Source organism: Monodon monoceros, unplaced genomic scaffold (assembly GCF_005190385.1).
Source record: "Monodon monoceros isolate NGI ecotype Baffin Bay Population unplaced genomic scaffold, NGI_Narwhal_1 Super_Scaffold_3, whole genome shotgun sequence".
Taxonomy (NCBI): Eukaryota; Metazoa; Chordata; class Mammalia; order Artiodactyla; family Monodontidae; genus Monodon; species Monodon monoceros.
Window position 1 is genome coordinate 12,922,473 of NW_021703780.1, and position 21,696 is coordinate 12,944,168.

Here is a 21,696-nt window from a genome sequence, read left to right on the forward strand (position 1 = left end):
TTGCCTTTTTAAATGATAACCAAATCCAGGTCTCCCCAGCGTTTAATGCCACAGTGTCCCTGTGATCCTTCTAGATTGAACCAAAGATACTTCCGTTTTTCCTTTCTACCTTCTGGAAAAACTTATAAAGGGGGAGAGAGATCTGCAGAAAATGTGAAAATCCAAGATGTACTAGCATACCTTGGAGATCTGCACCATTAAGTATTCTGATCTACTGATAGGCCCATGGTTGTCCTTGCTATTAGTTTGGACTCTGCCAGTCCTTAATTTAATTCATATATTAAACCTTTTCTGATGGCTTACAATGTGCAGGTGCTGGGGATGGCAATGAACGTGACAGGCAAGGTCCTGCTCTCTGTTAGCACAGGCTCTTACTGGGCAAGTGGGTGGTAGGTATATAACATAATGGAAATATGAGTAATCCGACAGAGTGACTGGGAAGAGAGAGTGGCTGTCTTACATAGAGTGGTCAGGGACGTCCTCTCTGAGAAGCCAGCCATGGAGAAGACTACGGAGAACAGGGAGCATCAAGCGCAGAATTAGGTGAGAATGAACTTGGTCTGCTCAAGGAAGAGAAAGAAGGCTAAGGGGGTTGGATCAGTGAGGAGAGAAATGTAGTGGGAGATGAGGTCAGCTGAAAGACAGGGCCCACTCTTGTAAGGCCTGTAAGGCCCAGCATGGTTCGGAGTTTGGGCTTATTCTAATGCAAGGGGAGTCCACTGGAGTTGTTGGGCTTTTTGTTTTATTTATTTTTGTTTGTTTTCAGACACAGATACTTTAAATGTTGAATGTTTCTATCAAGGATCTGAGCATTTACATTTTTCTAATCAAAAATTGCCCGTATTTAACTCTTCCTTTCTTGGAGAATGTGTCCTCAAATACTAGCATGTCACCTAGCATACACAGATACTCAATAAGTGTGACTAAATAAAAACTCGATCGAGTATAGAGAAAGGCAAGGTTGTGGTAAAATCTGGTGTGAAATACTAATAGTTAGTAGATCAGCACTGGATGGAACCCAAAGGGATGAAAGCGGCCAAGTAAGCTCTTGTGTTATGACAAATCCCCGGTGAAGAGAAGAGGTGACTTGGCTATTGACACTAATGGGGGAGACTTCAAAGTGTTGTAATCTAACACGAGACCCAGGAAATAGGCACAGTTATGAAGGCGTTTCAGTGACCTCCAGGATGTGTGCTGTGTTTGTCTTCTTGCTGGATATGATCTTGTCTCCCTACTGGAGAAGAAGAGAAAGAGGTTTGAATACTCCTCCTTCTTCTGGTTTATTAAAAGGTAAAATGAACATCTGTCTTTCCTATTGGCTGTTCCGTATCTAGAAACCCTTTTGCATGTTTGGATTTTCCCATCTTGTATCAGCGAAAGACAGAACACATCTTCCACTATAGAAACTGAAACGTCAGATACTTGCTTTCCCAGTCTCCACTGAGAGAGGCAGGTCTGAGTCACAGCATCCACTTATGAGATGAAGTCTTGACGTTGGGGAAACCATAAGAAACTCTCCATTGTCTCTCAGGGTCAGAGGTGGCCAAATGATCAAGTTCTGGGGTAGCAGTGCTAAAGGGGCTCAATTAGCCTATTGACTATTCAAGTCATCATGTCCCTTCTCAGGAGTATATTTCCTGGCTACCTCACTGCAAACTTGGCTCTTCAGCCTTTCTAGAAATTTTATGAGCCACTCAGTATCCTTCAATAAATTAATTTTCTGCTTCAATCAGACAGAGCTGGATTCTAGTCTTTGCAACTAAGAACTGTGAATGTTCCAGAGAAATATTGGGATGTATGTAGAAATATCTGTTATCTGGCTTTGAAATTGAGGGCAATGAAAATCCAGATGATTTTCTTAAGGGTTCTAGTCACGATCTGGTGAAGTGGTTAATCAGATTATCACCTGTGCACACCTAAACTGAACTGCCACCAAAGGCTAAGTTTAGGGGAACTGAGAGATCAATGCTATGGAATATGAAGGTCACAGGGAATTCAAGGACTATGGGATGAGGTGGTATCTTCTAATGATAATTGATAGCTTAAATAAAAAGACATGCTCAAATTTCCAAATTCTCAGTTCAAATCACATGCTGAAAACCAGAGGCTTCCATGGCTTTGTCAGAAGAATTTATCGCTTGCCACTGAAGTGTGCAGAGAGCCAAATATCAAATGTACAGTTTGATCCTGAAAGTTTCTGAATTAAAAAGAGCTGAAGTCACATCCTCAGCTGGTCTCTAAAGAGAAAGTCAGACCATTGATAGGGGAAGTGAGGGCCTGGAGAATTTCAGTGGGAAGATTTAGATGATTCATGTAGGCCATGGCAGGGCATGCTGCACTGAACTCATGAGAAGACCCAATTACCTAATTCAAAAATAGAATGCAGGAGTGTGTAATTGTGGAACATAATTTCCTTACGTAGTGATGTGACGAACCCTTGAATACTAATGTGTTATTCCATGCCTCTGCAAGAGCAAAACAGAATAAATGGCAGATCAAAATACTTATCCATGAGGTCTACTGAGACTCTAACTTTTTGCAAACTTTTAAATTTTATTTTTGCACTCCTGCAAAATAATAAAACCGAGTTAGGGCTTCCCTGGTGGCGCAGTGGTTGAGAGTCCGCCTGCCGATGCATGGGACACGGGTTCGTGTCCCGGTCTGGGAGGATCCCACATGCCGCGGAGCGGCTGGGCCCGTGAGCCATGGCCACTGAGCCTGCGCATCCGGAGCCTGTGCTCCGCAACAGGAGAGGCCACAACAGTGAGAGGCCCGTGTACCGCAAAAAAAACAAAAAACAAAAACCCGAGTTAAAATAATTTCATCCAAATCTGAATAGTCATTCTCACTAGTTTTTAACCTAGACCAGCCTCTGCAGTATACCCTGGTTTACTCAGAATATCCTTGAATCCCCATTGAGTGCCCTTTGCTTTTTCCCTCTATCCCTATAATAAGAGACATCATAAGGAATTTGTTTTCATTTGTCAGAGTCAGCAGTATACTTTCACCACAGGGCCTCAAGCTTATGCCAATTCTCTGGGTTTATATCAAATTTAGTCGACAGAATATGGAGCTGGCTCACTATATTAATGACATCATACTGATAAACTTGGAAACAGGAAGTAACATGCAATATCATGTGTGTGAGGGGGGTAGAATACATCACATGGAGTTATGGGGCTTGTTATCTTGCTAAAGTTCCATGTGTTTGCAGGCGCACTGGGGCGGGGGTGGGGGGACTAGGGATGAAGGAAGGGAGGAGGAGGGGGGGCGGGGGAGAGAAAGAGAGCGAGCATGAGTGAATGAGCACCCTGGGGAACTGGGGGATGTTGGGATCTTTTCCTACAAAATGAAAGTAGCTGTCCACTGCCCTTCTTACCACTGAGCAAGAGAGGCACAAGGCTTTATAGGCCTTTTTAAATTTTAGAAATCATATGTACTACATTTGGATGCTGTGGCGGACACTACTAATTGTCTACCAATATGGATTTCTTCTTTTTTGATGGAACCCTAATTCTGTTTGAGTAGCAACGTGTCCAGTTAAAAATATTCAGATTCCCTTGCAGCTAAGAGTCACCAAGTATCAGCGCATGGCTAATTGGCTACTGTGGCACAAAGCTCAGGATTTCTGGGAAATGTACCACCTCTGTTTCCCTCCTTCTTCCTATCTGGAGCTGTGGTAGCCAACCTGTGACTATGACTATGAGGCAATATGCATGAGCACAAATCACAAGTGAAGGATGGTGGAGCCAAAAGATAGAAGGATCCTGAGACACTATTGATAATAGGGAGCCACTGCACCAGCCCTGGGCTGTTTACCTCCATACTTCTTAACCTGACAAAAATAACCCCCCATTTGGTTAAACTATTATGGTTGGATTTCCTGTCCCTAATACAATTCCTAGCTGATACAAACGTCTTGTGCTGCTCACTTAATGGGTGGCTAGAAAAGCTGCTAGCTTTGAGCTGGGGCCCAGAGCAAACCTTTCCACCTTGTCAAGGCGTTGGTCCAGGCAGTTTCCCCATTGGCCCCCACTTCCAGAATATCCAAAGGTGCTCAAAGTGGTAGAGCCAGAAAATACATTGTATGGATTCTTTGGAATATATGTTAGGAGAACTACAGGGGAGGACCCTTGGGTTTTAAACAAAGCCACACCTCTCTGGGCAAGTAATAATTCTTCTTTTGAGAAAAATTTGTAACTTGATAATGAGTTCTAGTGCATGCTTCTATTTCTAGACTATTCTATTCCATTAGTCTATTTGTCTATCTCTATGCCAATACTATCTATACATTCTTGGTTTTTATAGATTTATAAAAATTTGTGATATCTGGAAGAGCTAGCCACTCACCTTGTTCTTCTTCAAGAGGGTTTTAACTATTCTTGGGCCTTTGTATTTTTATATAAATTTTGGAATCAACTTGCCAAGTTCTATGAAAAAAAATTTGTTTGAATTTTGACTGAGATCACACCAAATCTATTAAACTGAGGAGAAATGGCGTGAGTATTCCAAACCATAAAAACAGTATGTCCCTCTACTGTGTAGTTTTTAAGTTCTCTCAAAAATTTAGTTTTCTGCCTAATAGTCCTGCATATTTTCTGATAGATATCTCCTTGACATCTAGTATCTTTGATACTATTATAAGTTTTTAAAATTATTTATTTTTTAACTATTTAGTAGCTAGCATTTAGAAATATGATTGTATATATTAATTTTGTATCAAGCAAACTTGCTAAACTTTAATGCTTGTAATTTCTCTGTGGATTCTTCCAAATTTTCTAGACATAAATTTTGTTATCTACAAATAATGACAGTCCTCTCTGACAAGTCTTACAACTTTCCCTTATTTTACCTGTTCTACTAGTCTGGCTAGAACCTATTATAATGCTCAACTAGAGGAGTATTATCAGAAATCCTTGGGTTTTTTTTTAAATTTCAAAGGGAGTGCTTTCAATGTTTTCCCATTAAGCATGAGGTTTCCTGTTTTTCCCCCCATAAATAGTCAAAACAGGTGTGTGTGTGTATTGAAATATAACAGATGTTGTCAGACTGCTTTCCTAAAAAACTGAAACAACTCACTTTTCTATCAGCATTTTTGCCAGCAATAGGTGTTACAATACTTGAAAATATTTGCCATTCTGTTGGGTGTAAAATGATACCTTATTATTACTTTCATTTGCATTTTCTCCATGGTTAATAGGCTTGATATTTCCATATGTTATTGACTATTTGAACTTGCCCTCTGTGAATGATCTCTTTGTATCTTTTGCCTAGTTTTTGTTGTTGTTGTTGATTCCTTTCTTCCAATTTGAAAGAGATTTTTTCAGAGTATAATTAACTCCCATATGTTCTCTGCATTGCAAGTAGCCTCCTAAGCTTATTATGTCACTGACTTTGTGTTTTAGCTATAAAATAGTTTTAAATTTATATATAATAAAATGTCTATTTTTATTTTGTATGTCTATTTTTCCAGTCTTGTCTACACGTTGTTTCTTAGATTTTCTGGTGGAATTTTAAAAAAATTCTACATTTAAGTCTTTTAGCCGTATGACTTTATTTCTATATACTGTATAAGATAGCAGTCCAATTTTACTTTCTTTCAGTTGGATAAATATCTGTATCACCACCAATTATTAAATAACTCGCTCCTTCCCACTTAAATGAAATGCCATCATATATTCGGAACTGGATTTAAATTATGGGTTGTCTGTGCTGTTGCATTTTGATTTGTCTATTCTATGCCAATAACATATTTATTTTATTAGGGCAGATTATGTTGTGTTCTTATAACCATTAAAGCATGTCCTCCCCCCTTCACCAATCTTACTTTTCATATTTTCTTGGTTATTGTTGGATACTTATCCATTGGTATAGACTCTAATATTATTTATTTTATTTATTATTGTTTAAAATATTTATTTATTTATTTGGTTGCACCCGGTCTTAGTTGCAGGCAGGCTCCTTACTTGAGGCATGCATGTGGATCTAGTTCCCTGACCAGGGATCGAACCCAAGTCCCCTGCATTGGGAGCGTGGAGTCTTATCACTGTGCCACCAGGGAAGTCCCTAATATTATTTATTTAATTCTCCTTTCCTCTCCTCCTTCCTTTTGCTGAGAAAGAATTCCTGTTCAAATTATAATTAGAATTTCATTAAATTTATATATTGATTTAGGAGGATTGAGATTTTTATTATATTAAAATTTTATCCATCCTAAAGTCATGGTTTACCTTTCCAATTGTGCATATCTTAGCTTATTATATCCTTAAGATTTTTATAATTTCCTATACTCTCTTTTTAAAAATTCATTCTTAAGCATTTTAGTTATTTCTATCGTGAATGGGATAATTTCTTTCATATCTATTTTTAGGCTTACTTCCAGGATAGCTTCTGGGTTGTTTTTTTTTTTTGGTAAATCTATCTTTTTTGGTAACAGGTTCTCTTGGGTTTTTTACTTCTACTTCTTCTTTTCCAATGTTTATATCAATTATTTCATTTTCTAATCTTATTTCAATTGTTAAAATTTCCAAGACAGTATTAAATAAAAATGGCAATGGTGACATAGCAGTCTAGTTTCTGATTTTAATAGAAATGGTTACAGTGTTTTATCATTTAGGATAGTATTTTTATTTTTTGTTAATTAGTTTTTATTACATTTGTTATTTCCTTCTATTTCTACCTTATTTTGATTTTTTATAAAGGTTATGTGATAAATTTCATCAAAAGACCTTTAAACACCTGCTTTTTTCCCTCTAATCTGCTCATGTAATAGGCTACGTTAATACCATTCCTAATATTCATTCGCACTTTACACAAATCCTGCTTTATTATTTTTAGGTTTTCTAGAAATTAGCTCTGCTTTTTTATACATGTATTATTTCTTTGACATGTTTGCTGGATTTTATTTGTTAAGGTTTTATTTCGAATTTATACGCTTCTATACACATATGAGTTTGATCCAAAAGTTTTTTTTTGTAATTATTTTCTGGATTTGGCATTAAAGTTATGCTATCTTCATAAAATAAATTGGAGGGGGTTTCATCTTTTTTCAAGGACTGGAATATTTTAAATAACATTGGAATAATTTGTTCTTAAGGGGTTAGATAAAGCTCAGCTATGAAGCCATCTAGTTCTGGTATTTTGTCCAGTGGTAGATTCTAATTACCTTTCAATATCTGTTATGGTAACTGGTTTATTCAAGCTTTCTTCTTATTATTGAGTATCTAATTTTAATTTTTCTAGAAAATTATTCATGTCTTCTAAATTTTAAAATGCGATGGAGTTGCATGTAGTATTCATTTATAATTCTATTTAATTTCTCCTTTACCTATGGTTTCAGAAATGTTTATCTATTTTGTCATTCCTTTCAAAAAACTGGCTTTTGGATTTATTTTTTAAAACTTGTTCTTATTTTCATAAATTTTTGCTTTTTTTCTTTATCAAATTATTTTTCTTGGTTTCTTTCAAATTATTTTGTTGTAATTTGGAAATTTTCTTAAGATCCCAATAACCTATTAATAAAAACAATTTTTTTGGTTAAATCCACCAAAGCTGATTTTTATTGTTTACAACAGAACTCATAGTTCTAGTTTTAAAGAAGAGTTTCTAAGCAGGATGAAAATAATAATACATGAAAAAAAATTCAGAAGGGAAGTCAAAAAAATTCTTTTGGTATAAGAATATGTCAAGGAGATGAAAGTTAAGAAGAAATTACTCTTCATCCTTTGGAGCAATGTTTCTCTACCTCTTTTTTCCCTTTTTTTTTCTTTCATTCTTCCCCCCTGAGGGGGGAAATTAATTATTTAAAGTTTAAAATTATATCAAATATCTCCCTGACAAAAGAAATTAAATACTAAGGAATAAGATGTCAGATAGGTTGAGCTTTGGAGGATCCCAAAGCATTATCAAATCTAAGGTTTTTAAAAACCTGTTCCTCTGCCCTCCCCCAAGAATTAAGTTTTGCCCTTTTGGGGGGTGATATCACCCCTTTTGGGAACACATGCTTTGGAGTATAGAACTTAAGAGAAACTTGCCCCATAGTGGGTTATTTCAGATATTCAAAAAAGGAAGTAGTACCTAAGGTTCTGGAGCAAAATGAAGATTCACAAGCACTGACAGGTTTGAGATATCCTCTTACAGACACAACAAAAAGACACACAGTCTGGTGTTTGCTATTAGTTCTGGGGGCGATCGAATGTAGACCTGAGACAGTTCAATAGAAGTCATATATCTAGGAGAAGGGACAGGAAGGAGAACTGCCTGTCAAGAAGGAAGGCAACTATGCTGCTCGTGGGCATGTCTGCCTTTGGATCCACCCCTTGCCTTCCCCCAGCTTTAATCTATACAGCAAGAGGTCGGCTCTCACTCTGCACCTCTCAGGCTGTCATGTCAGCAGTCCTCCAGCTGGATTTGTCCAGTGGGAGGCACTGGCAGGAGACTGGAAGATAGGAAGAATAAAAAAGCCAAGGTATTTTTCTTCTCCTCTCTCTCTGCCATGGCTGTGTATTTTCTGTGGCTCCAACTCCTGCTGAATGCTGATGCACTATGGTTCCAACTTCGAGTGGGCTATCCCAGCCTCTGGGTTCTGGTAACATGACCTCCTGCCTTTGTTCCTCCAGCCAACCCAGGGTTAAGGGTTTCCATCTCTAATCTCTCAGTTGCTTCACTATTCCCTATTGTCTTCTCAGCTCTTCCATCATCTGTGTGACCAATTCCGTGCATTAAATATCCTCTGTTTTTAGATACTTAGACCCTAATGAATGATTAATGGAAAACCCCGAAATTTAGCATGGATGCATAGTGGAAGGCATTTATGAGAAATGAAAGAAAAGAGAAAAGTGATATAATTGTAGAAGTCTATTTCAGACTTCTACAGAGGGAATAGAGGGAGTATACAGACTACAGTTTATACTTAGGAATCAAAAACAAGCATATCCACAATAATTTGTTTATACCTTGGTACTATATTGTAATGTATATTATCAGTTTATACATTGGATTCTCTTAGTGGGCACTGAGGATAGGCACATAGTCTTATTCAAATCTGGCATACCCAGTTCTCAGCACAATGCCTAGCATATACTAGGTGCTCAATAAATGTGTATAGAACAAATGGAAGGTAATGCAGAGGTAAAGGTATGAAATTATTTTTAGGAGTCAGTCTACCTCTGCGTGTCCCCAGCTTGGAATCCACAGACTACCATGGGGTCTATGGGGAGATTTCAGGGGGCCCACAAACTAGAGTGCAAAAAAATTACATCTTTATTTTCACTAACCTCTAAGGAAAAATTTAGCATTTTCTTCAGTTCTGAGTGTAGGAAACAATCCCCAGTAGTTTCTGGAGCACCTATCCCTAACAGAAATCAGAGATATTTTTATATCACATTATGGTTGTTACAGCTATGGCACCATTATCACAGGAAAAGAGACCAGGGAAAAGATGGAATTAAATAATAAAGAAGATGGAACTGACTTTCTAAAAAGGATTTAAAACAGCTGAGAGGAACATATACAGCATGTTAAAAGATGAAGCAAATACTTAAATAATGAAGGAAAGTCAAAAAAGCAACAATAAAGATATAAAGGGGGAGCCAGAGGTAAGGGGTCAAAACATTGAGCTACATTTTTACGAAATAGTTCTGAGAACAAGTATGCTGATGTATCCTTATATGTAGCTTGTTGGTTAATACTAGAAGACAGTGTAGCATAGAGACAGAATATCCTGTCTATTCAATGGATTTTACAGGATTCAACCGGATTAGACTTCCACATTATACAGAAAGGTTCATTTAAGTATTTTAATTAGATACTGTCCTAAACCATGAAATAAACTTATACTAGTACAGTAGAATATAGCTTTATTTGACAGCAATATCTTTCTTAGGCAAGGCTCAGTTTTCAAAATTTACACTTTTAAGGCATTATCTGAGTTAACTATAAGGTGAGAACAGCAGCATTTTCGCTGGGCAGCAAATGAGTAGGAGGAGCTGAAGGAGGGACACTCCAGGCAAGGATGAGAATTCAGCTGCGTGCAGTCAGACAGACTGGAGTTTTAGATCCAGTTTGGCCTTGGAATATTTTCAAGTTATTTCACGTCTCCAAGTACATTTCCTTATTCACAAAATGAGGATAACGTCTACTTCACAGAATTCTTGTGAGGGTTAAATAAAATAATAGAAATGAAATGCCTGCTAATTTAACATCATTGACACTATTGTTAATGGACTTAAAAACTACAGATTTTCCTCCTTCATAGTTAGCTTATTCTCGGTCCAGTTTCATCTCAGGGTTATTTCAGCAGAGTCTACTCAGAACTGTTGCTACTTGTAACAGACTAACATCTGATGATGACAAAGAAGACAGAATCCCGTGGGGATGTGCTTTCCTCTGTGCATGATAGTAACATCACGCTCTGTCACAGACTGGGCTCCCCAGAGTTTAGTGTGTAGGATGTATATTAGGAGCTGCCCTTGGATCAGTATCTGTGGAAGGAAGCAGGTGTGGGCTGAGGGAGAAGCTGACTGTGATGCAGGCCTCACAGCAGCCTCAGCTTACTGGGAGTCCTGGAGCTAGAAGGCCCTTCAGAATCATCCCAAGTTGGGCTGAGACGGCCTGGCCTTGACACTCCCACATCCATCAGTCAAGGCACGTGGGAAGGGAAGCGGCCTTAGTCAAGGGGTTCTCCGCAGCTGAGGAATCCCTGACCTCCTCCGTGGAAGGGGGTCTGGGCCGGGTACCACTGTCTATGCACCACATCCTATGAAGATGAGCTCTTTCTCTGGTGGCTTTCCTCCCTTTCCAGACACAGAGAATGTCACATTATCAAGTTCCTTCTAATTCTTTTATTAGCAGTTCCTAGGGAAGATTGAGAGATTTGTAAGGAAGGTATACAATGATTTCTAAGGGAGAAGGAGGTATCTTGTTCCCGATTGAAAAGCATCTCCCACCTCTGAGTAAACGAATCAGGGGAGAAGGACAGAATGCAGACAAGCTCCCTACAACACTGTCAAAAGAACCTGAGCAAAGGCTGAGGGTGACCGATAGAGGAAAATGTATGAAAAGCACAAGCTCTGAGAGATCTGAAGTCTATCAAGTTCCACAGGCGTGACCATATCCCAAGATCTTTAAGATTATGAGAGCAAATGAGGGTATAGGTGGTGCATTCTAACTTAGGAATTCAGGGTGTAGCTTCAAATAGAGAAATTAAGTACCTAAGTGGCAGAATGCAAACGGAAGCACCTTCTTGCGAGAGAAAAGCTTAGAAAAATGGGGGGAAGGGGGTTCTAGGTTCTTTCTCCCCTAGTAAAGAAACTTAGAACATTTTAGTCCCCAGAGATATTACTAATGAAATGTACCTATTCTCTTTGTCTTAAACGAATTGAGGAGGCCAAGACTTGTCCAAATAACCATTCTTCCATGACATTCATCTCCTTATATTAAAAGAAAGAAAGAAGCAGAATTCTCCTCAGGGTATTATAGCTGAGTGAGCGAGTGTTAATGATTCTCCAGAGAGGCTAATAAATAACACTTCAGTGAAGCCCACGGAGCTATTAGAGAAAGGATGCTGTTTCCCTTCCAGTATAATGGACAGTCATCAAATCTTCTTTGCCAAGTACTTATTTGAATCTCCATTTCAAGGCTTAGGAATCAATAATTCACCAGAGGAAAGAAAAAGAATTAAATAAAGTAAATTTAAACCACGTTGTAAAACACCATGAAACAGCTTGTACAAGAATGGTTGGGGTCTTTTCTAGAACTTGTTAATTTTGTCTTTTAGATGATCACTTCTGGCCAACGCCAGCTTGGTATTTGTATCTGGTAGAGGAAATTCAAAGAGAGCTGAAGAGAAAAACAGTCAAGTGAGTCCTGCCAACTAAATAAAATGGCACCTGTCAAAACATCAATTTGTGTGAAATGGCAAAAGAACATCTAATATACAGAGCCTGTCAAAGAACATCTAAATAACAGTGCTTTTCTCAGCAACTTCTGTGCTTAGGTTTATACTTAAAATACATACGTCTAGGAACTCAGAAGAGATGAGGGTTGAGTTAGAGTTCTCTCATTTGAGCTCCAGTTCACGACACACTAACAGTACACTCATCACAGTGCTGCCTTTGTGTCATCCCAAACAGTGAGGACAGAAAAGCGAGGCGTACCTCCTGCTTCCGAGACTGCCTATAGTTATGAGTTTGCATCAAAAGCAAAGAAAGGTTATGCCGTTGATCTCATTTAGAAGCACAACAGAGTCTCAAAGCCTTTGAGAATGAAAAGCATGCCACATTGTGGGAGAGGATTTCTGTACAGAAAATTATCAAAGGCGTTATTGTAATGTCTCTATTACCAGATACATGAGTCCCTCTGAAAAAAGAACACCATCTAGCCTGACCTTCAGGAAAGTTGGTGATATCTGTGCCACCACAGACTTCACTTAGCCGAACGGACGCTGAAGTGTAGAAGACCAGCCCAGTGCTGGAAAGCAGTGTCCCTCTCAGGCCAGATGCGGGACCAGCTGTATCAAACTGAAAGATGATACAGGGAGTCAGCACAGCTTCCCTCTCAGAGAAGTTGCTGTGGGAAGTGAAGCAAATCCTGGAAATCTCACTGACTGACGTCCCAGGTTTGCAGGGCTGAGGGTCAGAGGCATGTGCAGGTTTAGGCAAACGTCACATACCCCTTTCCCTTCTCCTCCCACCCTCTCCACATAAAGCCCTGTTCAAATGAAACGCCCGGGGACGGTTGTGTCTCAGGTGTGCACCATTCTCTATGATGGACCTTCCAGCTCTTTCCCTTTGAGAAACTTATTAAGCTAAATCACACTGCAGTGATCAAGAGATTTTCCTGCTGATATCTTCACATATCTTTCCTTCATTTATATTCTCTTACATTCCCTTTAGTTTCCTTAGAACATTCCAAATAATCCTCCCCCGTGCTTAGGGTAGAGGTTTGATAACATGGTAAAATAATCATTGAACCACTTGAATTATCACTGAGAGAATGAAGGTAGACAAGTCTGTAACCACCACCCCTCCCAACACACACACACACACACACAAACACACACACACACACACACACACACACACACACACTTGTTCCCTGCCATATCCAAGTGGCGGTTTTTATCTGTTGGGTCTGCCAGGACTGTCAACACCCTACATCTTTTCAACTGTCGAATGCAGCAAAAACTCCCTCACATGTTTTCAGGGGAGGCTCCCAAACTCTTGTATTATTGTGTCACTTCCAGCTCCTGTGCTGTGTGCAATCCTGAACACGACAGCCTCTTTCTCCACAGAATAAACACACAGGCAGTGAAAGGTCTAAGACAAGCTTTACCAGGGGGAGACTGCACTCCGAGACGAATTGCCTCTCACAGAGGCATTTCCGGGACAGTAACACCACCACCCTTTGCTGCTAAATAAGCTCAGAGAACTAAAGTGGGACCAACAGGCTGGCTGGCTGAACTTGGCACTTCTTCTGAGCTAGGCTTTTCTTTCTAGAACCGCTATTTCATGCTTCAGTCTTGGTGAAACGCAAAGGCGCAGAAGAGGTTCCTGCTAAAACTGAAACCACCCAAACAGTGAGTCCAGAAGCAGAAGCAGTGAGTTGCTCCCTGGAGAGGGATGACACCTCCTCGCTCCAGCCCGCTGGACCCACTGAATGGTTTCTTTTTTAAAAAGCACACCATTTCTACCTACACAGTTCTATCTACACCAACCACTAGAGTTGCCCTTAAATCTCAACTCTTCCAGTTGTTAACAGTGGGAGCATTTCTCAAAACAAATCGGTGGGATGTCACTAGAAAAGCAGACAGACGTGTTCTGGTTGAAATGGGGGAAGAGCTGCCCCGGACCCCCCACCGGAGCCTCACCGAGGCTCTAAGGCACTCTGGCAGACGTCACTGCAAAACTCCTGACCTTGTTCAGGGTCTCAGGCTGGTGGTTTTCCAGCCACAGCTCTCGCTCACAGAGCTGTTTTTTGTCTGGTTCTCCCAGTACTTTAAGCATTGTTGTATTCATTTCCAACACTTAGAATCCAAACACAAAAATCAGTAGATTTTTCATAAAGGCATGACATGTCAGGCTCCTCTTCAAAACTCAGAAACTGGGAAGAGACGGCACAGGCAATCCCTCACAGCTGCGGTGCACAGAGGCCAAGCAGCTGCTCCCCGTGGCCCCTCACCAGCTCTGGGCTCTCACTCATGTGGTCACCTGCCCGCCCATTTGGGCTGATGGCCTCTGTGAGCGCAGATCTGGCTGATCTCGTCTTACAGTTTAGTCAACATTGACCTGGCTGGGTAGTGGTGATGGCAGGAGAACCTGGGTTTCCTAAGTGCAGGTTCGGCGGTGCTTTCTAGTACACATCAGCATCTCTCAAACTGGGGGTCCCTGGAACTGGTCTTCATGATCCACGAGAATACTGTTCCTTTAGAACATGTCCTACTTACTGACATTCGAGGAATCCCATGCTACGCCCAGCTACCAGCAGACTGTCTGAAGTTTCACAGCCATAAATATGTTGTTTCTGCCTTGTTGTCTGTCTTAGAAAAGGAGGACTCTGTTACAGCACCCTCACTAGCATTCAATTCAGGATATACTGTTAGCCAGATATATCCCCTGAAACATCACAGGGAGAAACAGAAAAGACTTTTTTTTTTTTTTGCGGTACGTGGGCCTCTCACTGTTGTGGCGTCTCCCGTTGCGGAGCACAGGCTCCGGATGCGCAGGCTCAGCGGCCATGGCTCACGGGCCCAGCCGCTCCGCGGCATGTGGGATCTTCCCGGACCGCGGCACGAACCCGTGTCCCCTGCATCGTCAGGCGGACTCTCAACCACTGCGCCACCAGGGAAGCCCCAGAAAAGACTTTTTAAGCAGCGAGTAGTTTTGATTCCTCCAACTCAGCCTCACAAGGGGATCTACAGTGAAGGGTTCAAAAGGAAAGACTCACAGTAGTGCCCATGGCAATGGCACTGTCTTCTACTCCAGTGAGGCCAGGACAGAAGCATCTTTAGCCTCACTTTCTAACAATGATTTTAATACAGTAACGAAACTGAGAAGTAACTCAGCCCTGTGGCAAAAAAGTAGGCTTGGCTGCCAGATGGCCTGGGTTCAAATCCCAAGGCCACCATTTACTACCAGTATGATGCTTGGGAAGATACTTAAGTACTGTGCCTCAGTATAGTCATCTGTAAAATGGTAATAATATTTATCCTGTGAAGTTATTGTGAGGATTCAATGAGATAAGCATGTAAAGCTCAGTGCCTAGCACATAATAAACGCCGAGAAATGTTTGCTATTATTAGCACAGCAGGTTTATAGTTTATAAACCAGTCTCATTTCCTTCCATTTCTTCCATATAACCAAGCTGTGAGATAAGCAGGAGGAACTGTGTCCACTTCAACAGACAGGGAATCTGAAGAGCTTAAGTGAGTCGCCCACAGTCATGCAGGTAGTGAGGGAAAAAGCTAGTACATAAACCAGGTTTTCTGCCTCAAGATCCTGTGTTGATTCTACTACCCACAATGCCTCTGGGATCCTCTAAGCAGGAGGAATAGTTTTCAAGGACTATTCTGAGGGTTAGATGTCAACACGTGTTCATATATGGTGGGAGCAAATCACTTAAAATTTAGGGCTTCCAAGAGAAGCAGCAGAAGCAGGAAGAAAAACAGAATTTATGTACAGAAAGGAAAACCTGCGGCACAGTAAGGAAATTTTTTTTTAAATGAGTTTATTTATTTTTGGCTGCGTTGGGTCTTTGTTGCTGCACGAGGGCTTTCTTTAGTTGCGTCAAGCGGGGGCTACTCTTTGTTGCGGCGCGTGGGCTTCTCACTGCGGTGGCTTCTCTTGTTGCGGAGCATGGGCTCTAGGTGTGCGGGCTTCAGTAGTTGTGGCTCATGGGCTCTAGAGCACAGGCTCAGTAGTTGTGGTACGTGGGCTTCAGTAGTTGTGGTGTTCAGGCTCAGTAGTTGTGGCACACAGGCTTCAGTCGTAGTGGTGTGCAGGCTCAGTAGTTGTGGCACACGGGCTCAGTAGTTGTGGCACGCGGGCTTCAGTAGTTGTGGCTCACAGGCTCTAGAGTGCAGGCTCTGTAGTTGTGGCACACAGGCTTAGTTGCTTCGCGGCACGTGGGATCTTCCCGGACCAGGGCTCGAACCCGTGTCCCCTGCCTTGGCAGGCAGATTCTTAACCACTGTACCACCAGAAAAGCCCCAGGAAATTTTTAATTTGAAATGAAAAATAGCCTGGTAGGAGATGGTTCCCAAATGATGGGCAGCTCTCAGGTGGTAGCAGCAACTTCCATGTGGTAACTAAAGGGGCCTTCAAGGGCACCCTAGTGAATTTCTACGTTTGTCATGTGCCTCTCATCCAGGGTGGATGGAGTACAGTGGAGCTGGACAGGGGACCAGTGATGGGAGAGGGGAAGAGACCCTTCCTGGCCAGAGCATAGACACTCCATGCATTGCTGGTGCGAGAGTTTAAGTAAGGCAGCAGCCAACATTTCCCATGCAAAGTAAACCTGTCAGATTACGGGATTTTCACTGGTTAAAGCCTCAAGGTGCTTTTTATGGTGCTTCCTAAATTACTGCTTTGGATTCCAGAAATTTTATACTGGAACTAGGCACTGCAGCAAGCTCACTGGAAATAGATCTTGAGTAGTCTGCTCAGGACTACAGCTTGGTCCCAGAGGCAGTAATAGAAAACTGGCACTGGCCCCGACGGGCATATATTTCAAGTTTTACTTCAAATGGGCCCATGGTTTTATTCGTTTTAAGGCCAACGAGGGAGGTGGAGGTGGGCGTGGGAGGAGTAGGGGTGCCGGGGGGTAGAGACAGGTCTCTTTACCTTGCTTTTGATTCTGAGGGCATTTGCTTCTCCCCTTGCACTCTTAGGCCCCCACGCTTAACCCTGGCCCACATCCATTCCCCCCCATCTTACCCTTTCATACCCCTCCCCCAACATTAGGTTTGGTTGAGGTGGGTCAGGCCAAGGTAACAGCTGCATTAAACACCTTCTGAAATAGCTTAATGGGTGCCCTTTCCCTGCAGCCTCTTTCTATCCTAGGGAAATCTTCCCTCTAGCAGAACATGGTAAGAATGATGGAAAAATAATTTTTGCGTCTTCTTACTGCAAGACATCCTGCCATCTCCCTTCCCATGACACAGGACCCCAGGTGCAGTACACTAAGCTACACTTGTCCCTATGTGTCACTTTCCTGTCGGGTTGCCAGATATAATATAGGAAGCCCAGTTAAATTTGAATTTCAGAGAAAAAATATAATATTTTAATAGAAGCATATTCCAACTACTGTATGGGACATATTAATACTAAAAAATATTATTCACTGTATTAATATATCTGAAATTCAAATTTAATTATGTATCCTATATTAATTTTTGCTAAATTTGACGACCTTATTTCCCTTGGAAAGTGCCTACTTAAGCCTACTGAGTAGAAAAGAGAAGAATCCTGGTAATTTATGTTTTTTTAAAAAAATTGAACAATAAAATAAAGACATTAAAGACAGTTTTTCATGGAAAAAAATCAGTGCATAATACTGACCATTTCAAACACACACACACAATTTTCATTTCTGCATACTCTCTTCAAGTTTTTGTCCCTGCGCATTTCAATTTTTTTATGGAAAAGTACATGAAACTGGAATAAGGTTTATTGTTTAATTAGTAGTATTGTACTCAGGGACTTCCCTGGCCGTCCAGTGGTTAAGACTCCACACTTTCACTGCAGGGGGCGCGGGTTCGATCCCTGGTCGGGGAACTAAGATCCTTCATACCATGCAGTGCGGCCAAAAAATAAAAAGCAAACAAAGAAACAGAAAAGGCCTTTTCACAGTTGTTACCTGCTCACTTCTGCTCCATGAGACAATGAATCTTTGCCTTAGTGGTCCGGGTGCCTAGCACAATGGCTCGCACACTCAGGAAATGCTCTTGTTGGTTTATTGTACTCGTTTGTTCATTAGATGACAATGTACTATGTTAAGTTACTTGACGTGGTTAATGAATGCTTTTTTGGTGGAGAAATGACAAACCATCTTCTTTCAAGCTGGCCTAAGTCGGTGTGGGACTCCTAAGCTGGGCTTCTTGAGCTGTAGCCACAGGACATTGAGAGCTCTGATTTTGTTCTCCTAATCAGATCCAACTCCATTATTAATTTTACACCTGTAAGCAATGCCAGTTAGCATTTATTATACGTCCACTCAGAAAACAGGAAATTCACATTTGTTCCTGTAGGTATATTTTTAGACACTGCCTTATAAAGGGTGGATTTACAGAAAACCCATTTTCTAAATGTCAAGGCTTTCAAGCACAGCAGAGTTGTGATCCCCTAAAAGGCAGCTGGGTACAACACCCATCCCTTAGTCACCTGGACTACACCCTGATTGCTCTCCCATCTCTGGTCTTCCATTGTCTAATTCCTGGTTCCTACTTTTTTTAAGTCACATAACTTCTCTGTCTCAGTTCCCTCACCTGGGAAGATGGAGATGACGATACCACAAAGCAGGGTTGTGGTGTGGATTAGATAAAATAATGTATAAATAACCATGACATAAACACACATAGAAGCACTTAATAAATGCTCGCGTCCTTGTTTCCTTCAGTTTCCTGTGGGCCACAGAGCCTTCTTAACCCATTAACAACAGATACCAGGGCTTCACACTAAATAATACTTGTATAACCCCAAGGCTACAAACTAGATGTTCAACCCAAATGGTACGTTTCCAAGATCTATTTTAAAAAATAGTAAGATTATATAAAGTACCCTAATGAACTGTAAACTCTGTAAAAACATTTTTTAAATCCAGTATCATAACTAATCAATAGGAAGTACGCTGATGGCAATAAGAATCAATTAAGTATTTCCTGGGCAGCTTTAGTTATCTTTTATAGAAAGGCTTTAAAGAGACAGTCTGCACAATTCAGGTCTCTTAGAAAACTGTCAGAGCATATTTAGGATGATGACCTCTTTTCTTATGGATCAGTTATGCTGTAGCTGGTCAGTGACATTTTATTATTGGATCATGATAAATAAGAAGATGACAATGGTATTTCATACTGATAAATTCAGTTTAAAAGGATTAACTATATGTTTTACTCTCCTTAACTTCTTCAGTCTTCTTGCTTAAAACTGTAATAATAGTGGTAGTATCAGTAGCAAAGCTATATTGAGTGCTCACTACATGTTATTCTAAGTCCTTTACATGCATTGACTCATTTAATTCTCCCAAAGCCCTATTATAATGTCAATAGCTACTGGTTCCATAGTATTTACTAGGGGCCAGAAAGCGTTTAAGCACTTTATATGTATTAATTCATTTACGTCTCACGGCAGATCTGTGATGAAGGTACAATTGTTAACCCCTTTACAGGGAGGAGAAGGAAAGTGAGCTTGAGAGAAGTTAAACTTGCTTAAGATTACAAAGCTCAGCATCACGCAAAATCAAGGTACCAGGAAATAGCAAATGTCATTCTATCACTTTTCTTTATTCTTGGCTGTCACAGGTCCTACCTGATTTTGTGGTCTACTAACAAAAGAACACTTTATGTTGTGTTAAAAACTCTAATAATAAACACACCACACCATTCAAAGAGCTTTGAAATCACCATCAGAGAACTGCTAAAATGATCATAATGGCTGAAGCCTTGTTTCCTTTTTCAATCTGAACATGTTGAATAGTCTCTGATTTGTGTCTACATATCTGTGTGTATTGGTGTGTGTGTCTGAGACAGACAGATTATGAGAGCCCGAGGGAGACACACAACTGAATGCACTGCAGTCATCTATCTTGCGCCAAGAGGGGAGGCAGCCAGAACACTGGGGATGGCAGAGGGGAAAGAATCTGGGGTTTTGATGACACAGTGGAGCAGCTGAGCTCAACCAATCCTGGAATCACCACACCTCTCTTACATAAGCAAGAGTCTTATTGTGTAGGCAACTTCCACTTTGGGTTTCTATACTTGGAGCTGAAAATATCTTAACAGATACAGATACATTAACTATACTCATATTTCCCCATATATTTCTATTTCAACTTTCTTGTCTTGGGGTACTCTTCAGAGATATACACATGCAGAACACACACACACGCACACACGCACACACACACACACACACACACACACTGGAGGTCTCGCTATGAATCAGTGCAGTACCAAACAATGCCCCCAATCTCAGTGGCTTAAAACATCACACATTTATTTCTTGCTCATGCCTCTTGCCCGCATCCATTGTGAAGTGGCTCTTTGTCATAATTCCTTTGAGACCAAAGCTGAAGGGGAACAGTAACCAAAAAGCAACATGTCACTGCGGCAGGAGGAAAAGAGAGAAGTCCAGAGGACCTTATACTGGCGATGGAATGCCCTGGCCCCAAAGTGACATGCATCATTTCCGCTTACAACTCACTGGCCAGAACTAGTCACGCAGTCCTGTCCAACCACAGGAGGGCGGGGAAATGCCAGAAGGGCAATGGGACCAGGTGCCCGGAAGGAGCTGTGGAACAGCACTAATGACCGCAAAGCCTACAAGGCACTGGGGCTCCTAAATAGGGCTACTCACCTGAGGAGGGTAAGTGACGTATAGGAAATAAGTGTGGGAAAGGGATTTTTTTTTTTTTTTTTTTTTTACTGTATGCAACTTTGATAGCATTTGGATTGTCTTAAACGTTTAAAGCCTTAAGTATAACAGAGATAAGCACACAAAACATAAAAGTACAGCTCAATGAATACAGATCAAGAAATAACACATTGTCTGCACCCCAGAAGCCCACCTTGTGACCCCTCCAATTTCTACCTCCATCCTTCCTCCCAAAGTTAGACTGATTCTTAATCCCACGGATTAAAAATTAAAAAGAAATAAATATTTACAGACTTACCATGAGCGAAGTAGAAGATAACATCCCCTTGGGGTTTTTCTAAACCCAGGGGGAATAAAGAGGCTGTTATTTTGAATAATTGACACTTACAGGAGGTAAAGAGCGGGTAGAGAAGTAGCTGGACCCAGGAAGAACTGGGTTCTCTGAGACTTAGAGGACGGAAGTGGAGGAGATGGTACCTGCCCCATGCACCCCTCAAGGTGTCAGGATCTCCGATGATGCAGTACATGGCTCCTTGGAACTCATCACTGGACTTCTTGGCTTTGGGGCCTCGTCACCCACGCTGAGGCAGACTGGAATGTCAGAGGCTTCTCCCTGGCAGCTATGCTCCACAGATGACAGAAGACCAGTCTCAACACTGGCACTGGGAAATCAGGAAGAGAAGGGCTAGCAACCTCCCTGGTGTAAGGGCTAGACCCCACCCCATTTCTGAGAGCCCCAGGATTCCTGTTCTATACAGTAGGGAAGTAGTGGTGGTAGTAGGTGTCCCAATAACAACTGTTTTTGGCTGGTTTCCCAGGCGGGGAGGTGGGGCCACAAAGCCTGGGTATAATTTAAAAAGCAAAACCAAATCATCCATCTTCCACCTCTGCCAGGTGGGCTGTGAATGCATACCTGTCTGCATGACACAGTTTCATCTTCACGTTGTAGATGTCCAGCTCTGACCTAAAGCAGCAGAGGGTTGGCATTGCGAGCTCTTCGGAGCCTCAGCGCCTACCCTAGTTCCTACTCTGAACCCCTGCCAGGAAGGAAACTGGGGAGAGGGCACGTAATCAGTGCATCACTCAGGGTTTAACCATGAAGAATATTTAC

General features: G+C 41.2%; 1 protein-coding gene across 1 annotated transcript in view; it reads right to left on the minus strand.

The window, feature by feature from the left end:
• Positions 1-21,613, minus strand: part of DTNBP1 (dystrobrevin binding protein 1) — a 180,056-nt gene extending 158,443 nt beyond the window's left edge. The window contains exons 1-2 of the mRNA XM_029242951.1: positions 21,499-21,613; positions 21,063-21,247 (exon numbers count right to left, since the gene is read on the minus strand). Coding sequence (XP_029098784.1) covers positions 21,063-21,112 — 50 coding nt within the window. The 5' untranslated portion in view covers positions 21,113-21,247; positions 21,499-21,613. The remainder of the gene's footprint in view (positions 1-21,062; positions 21,248-21,498) is intronic.
• Between the last annotated feature and the right edge of the window lie 83 nt (positions 21,614-21,696).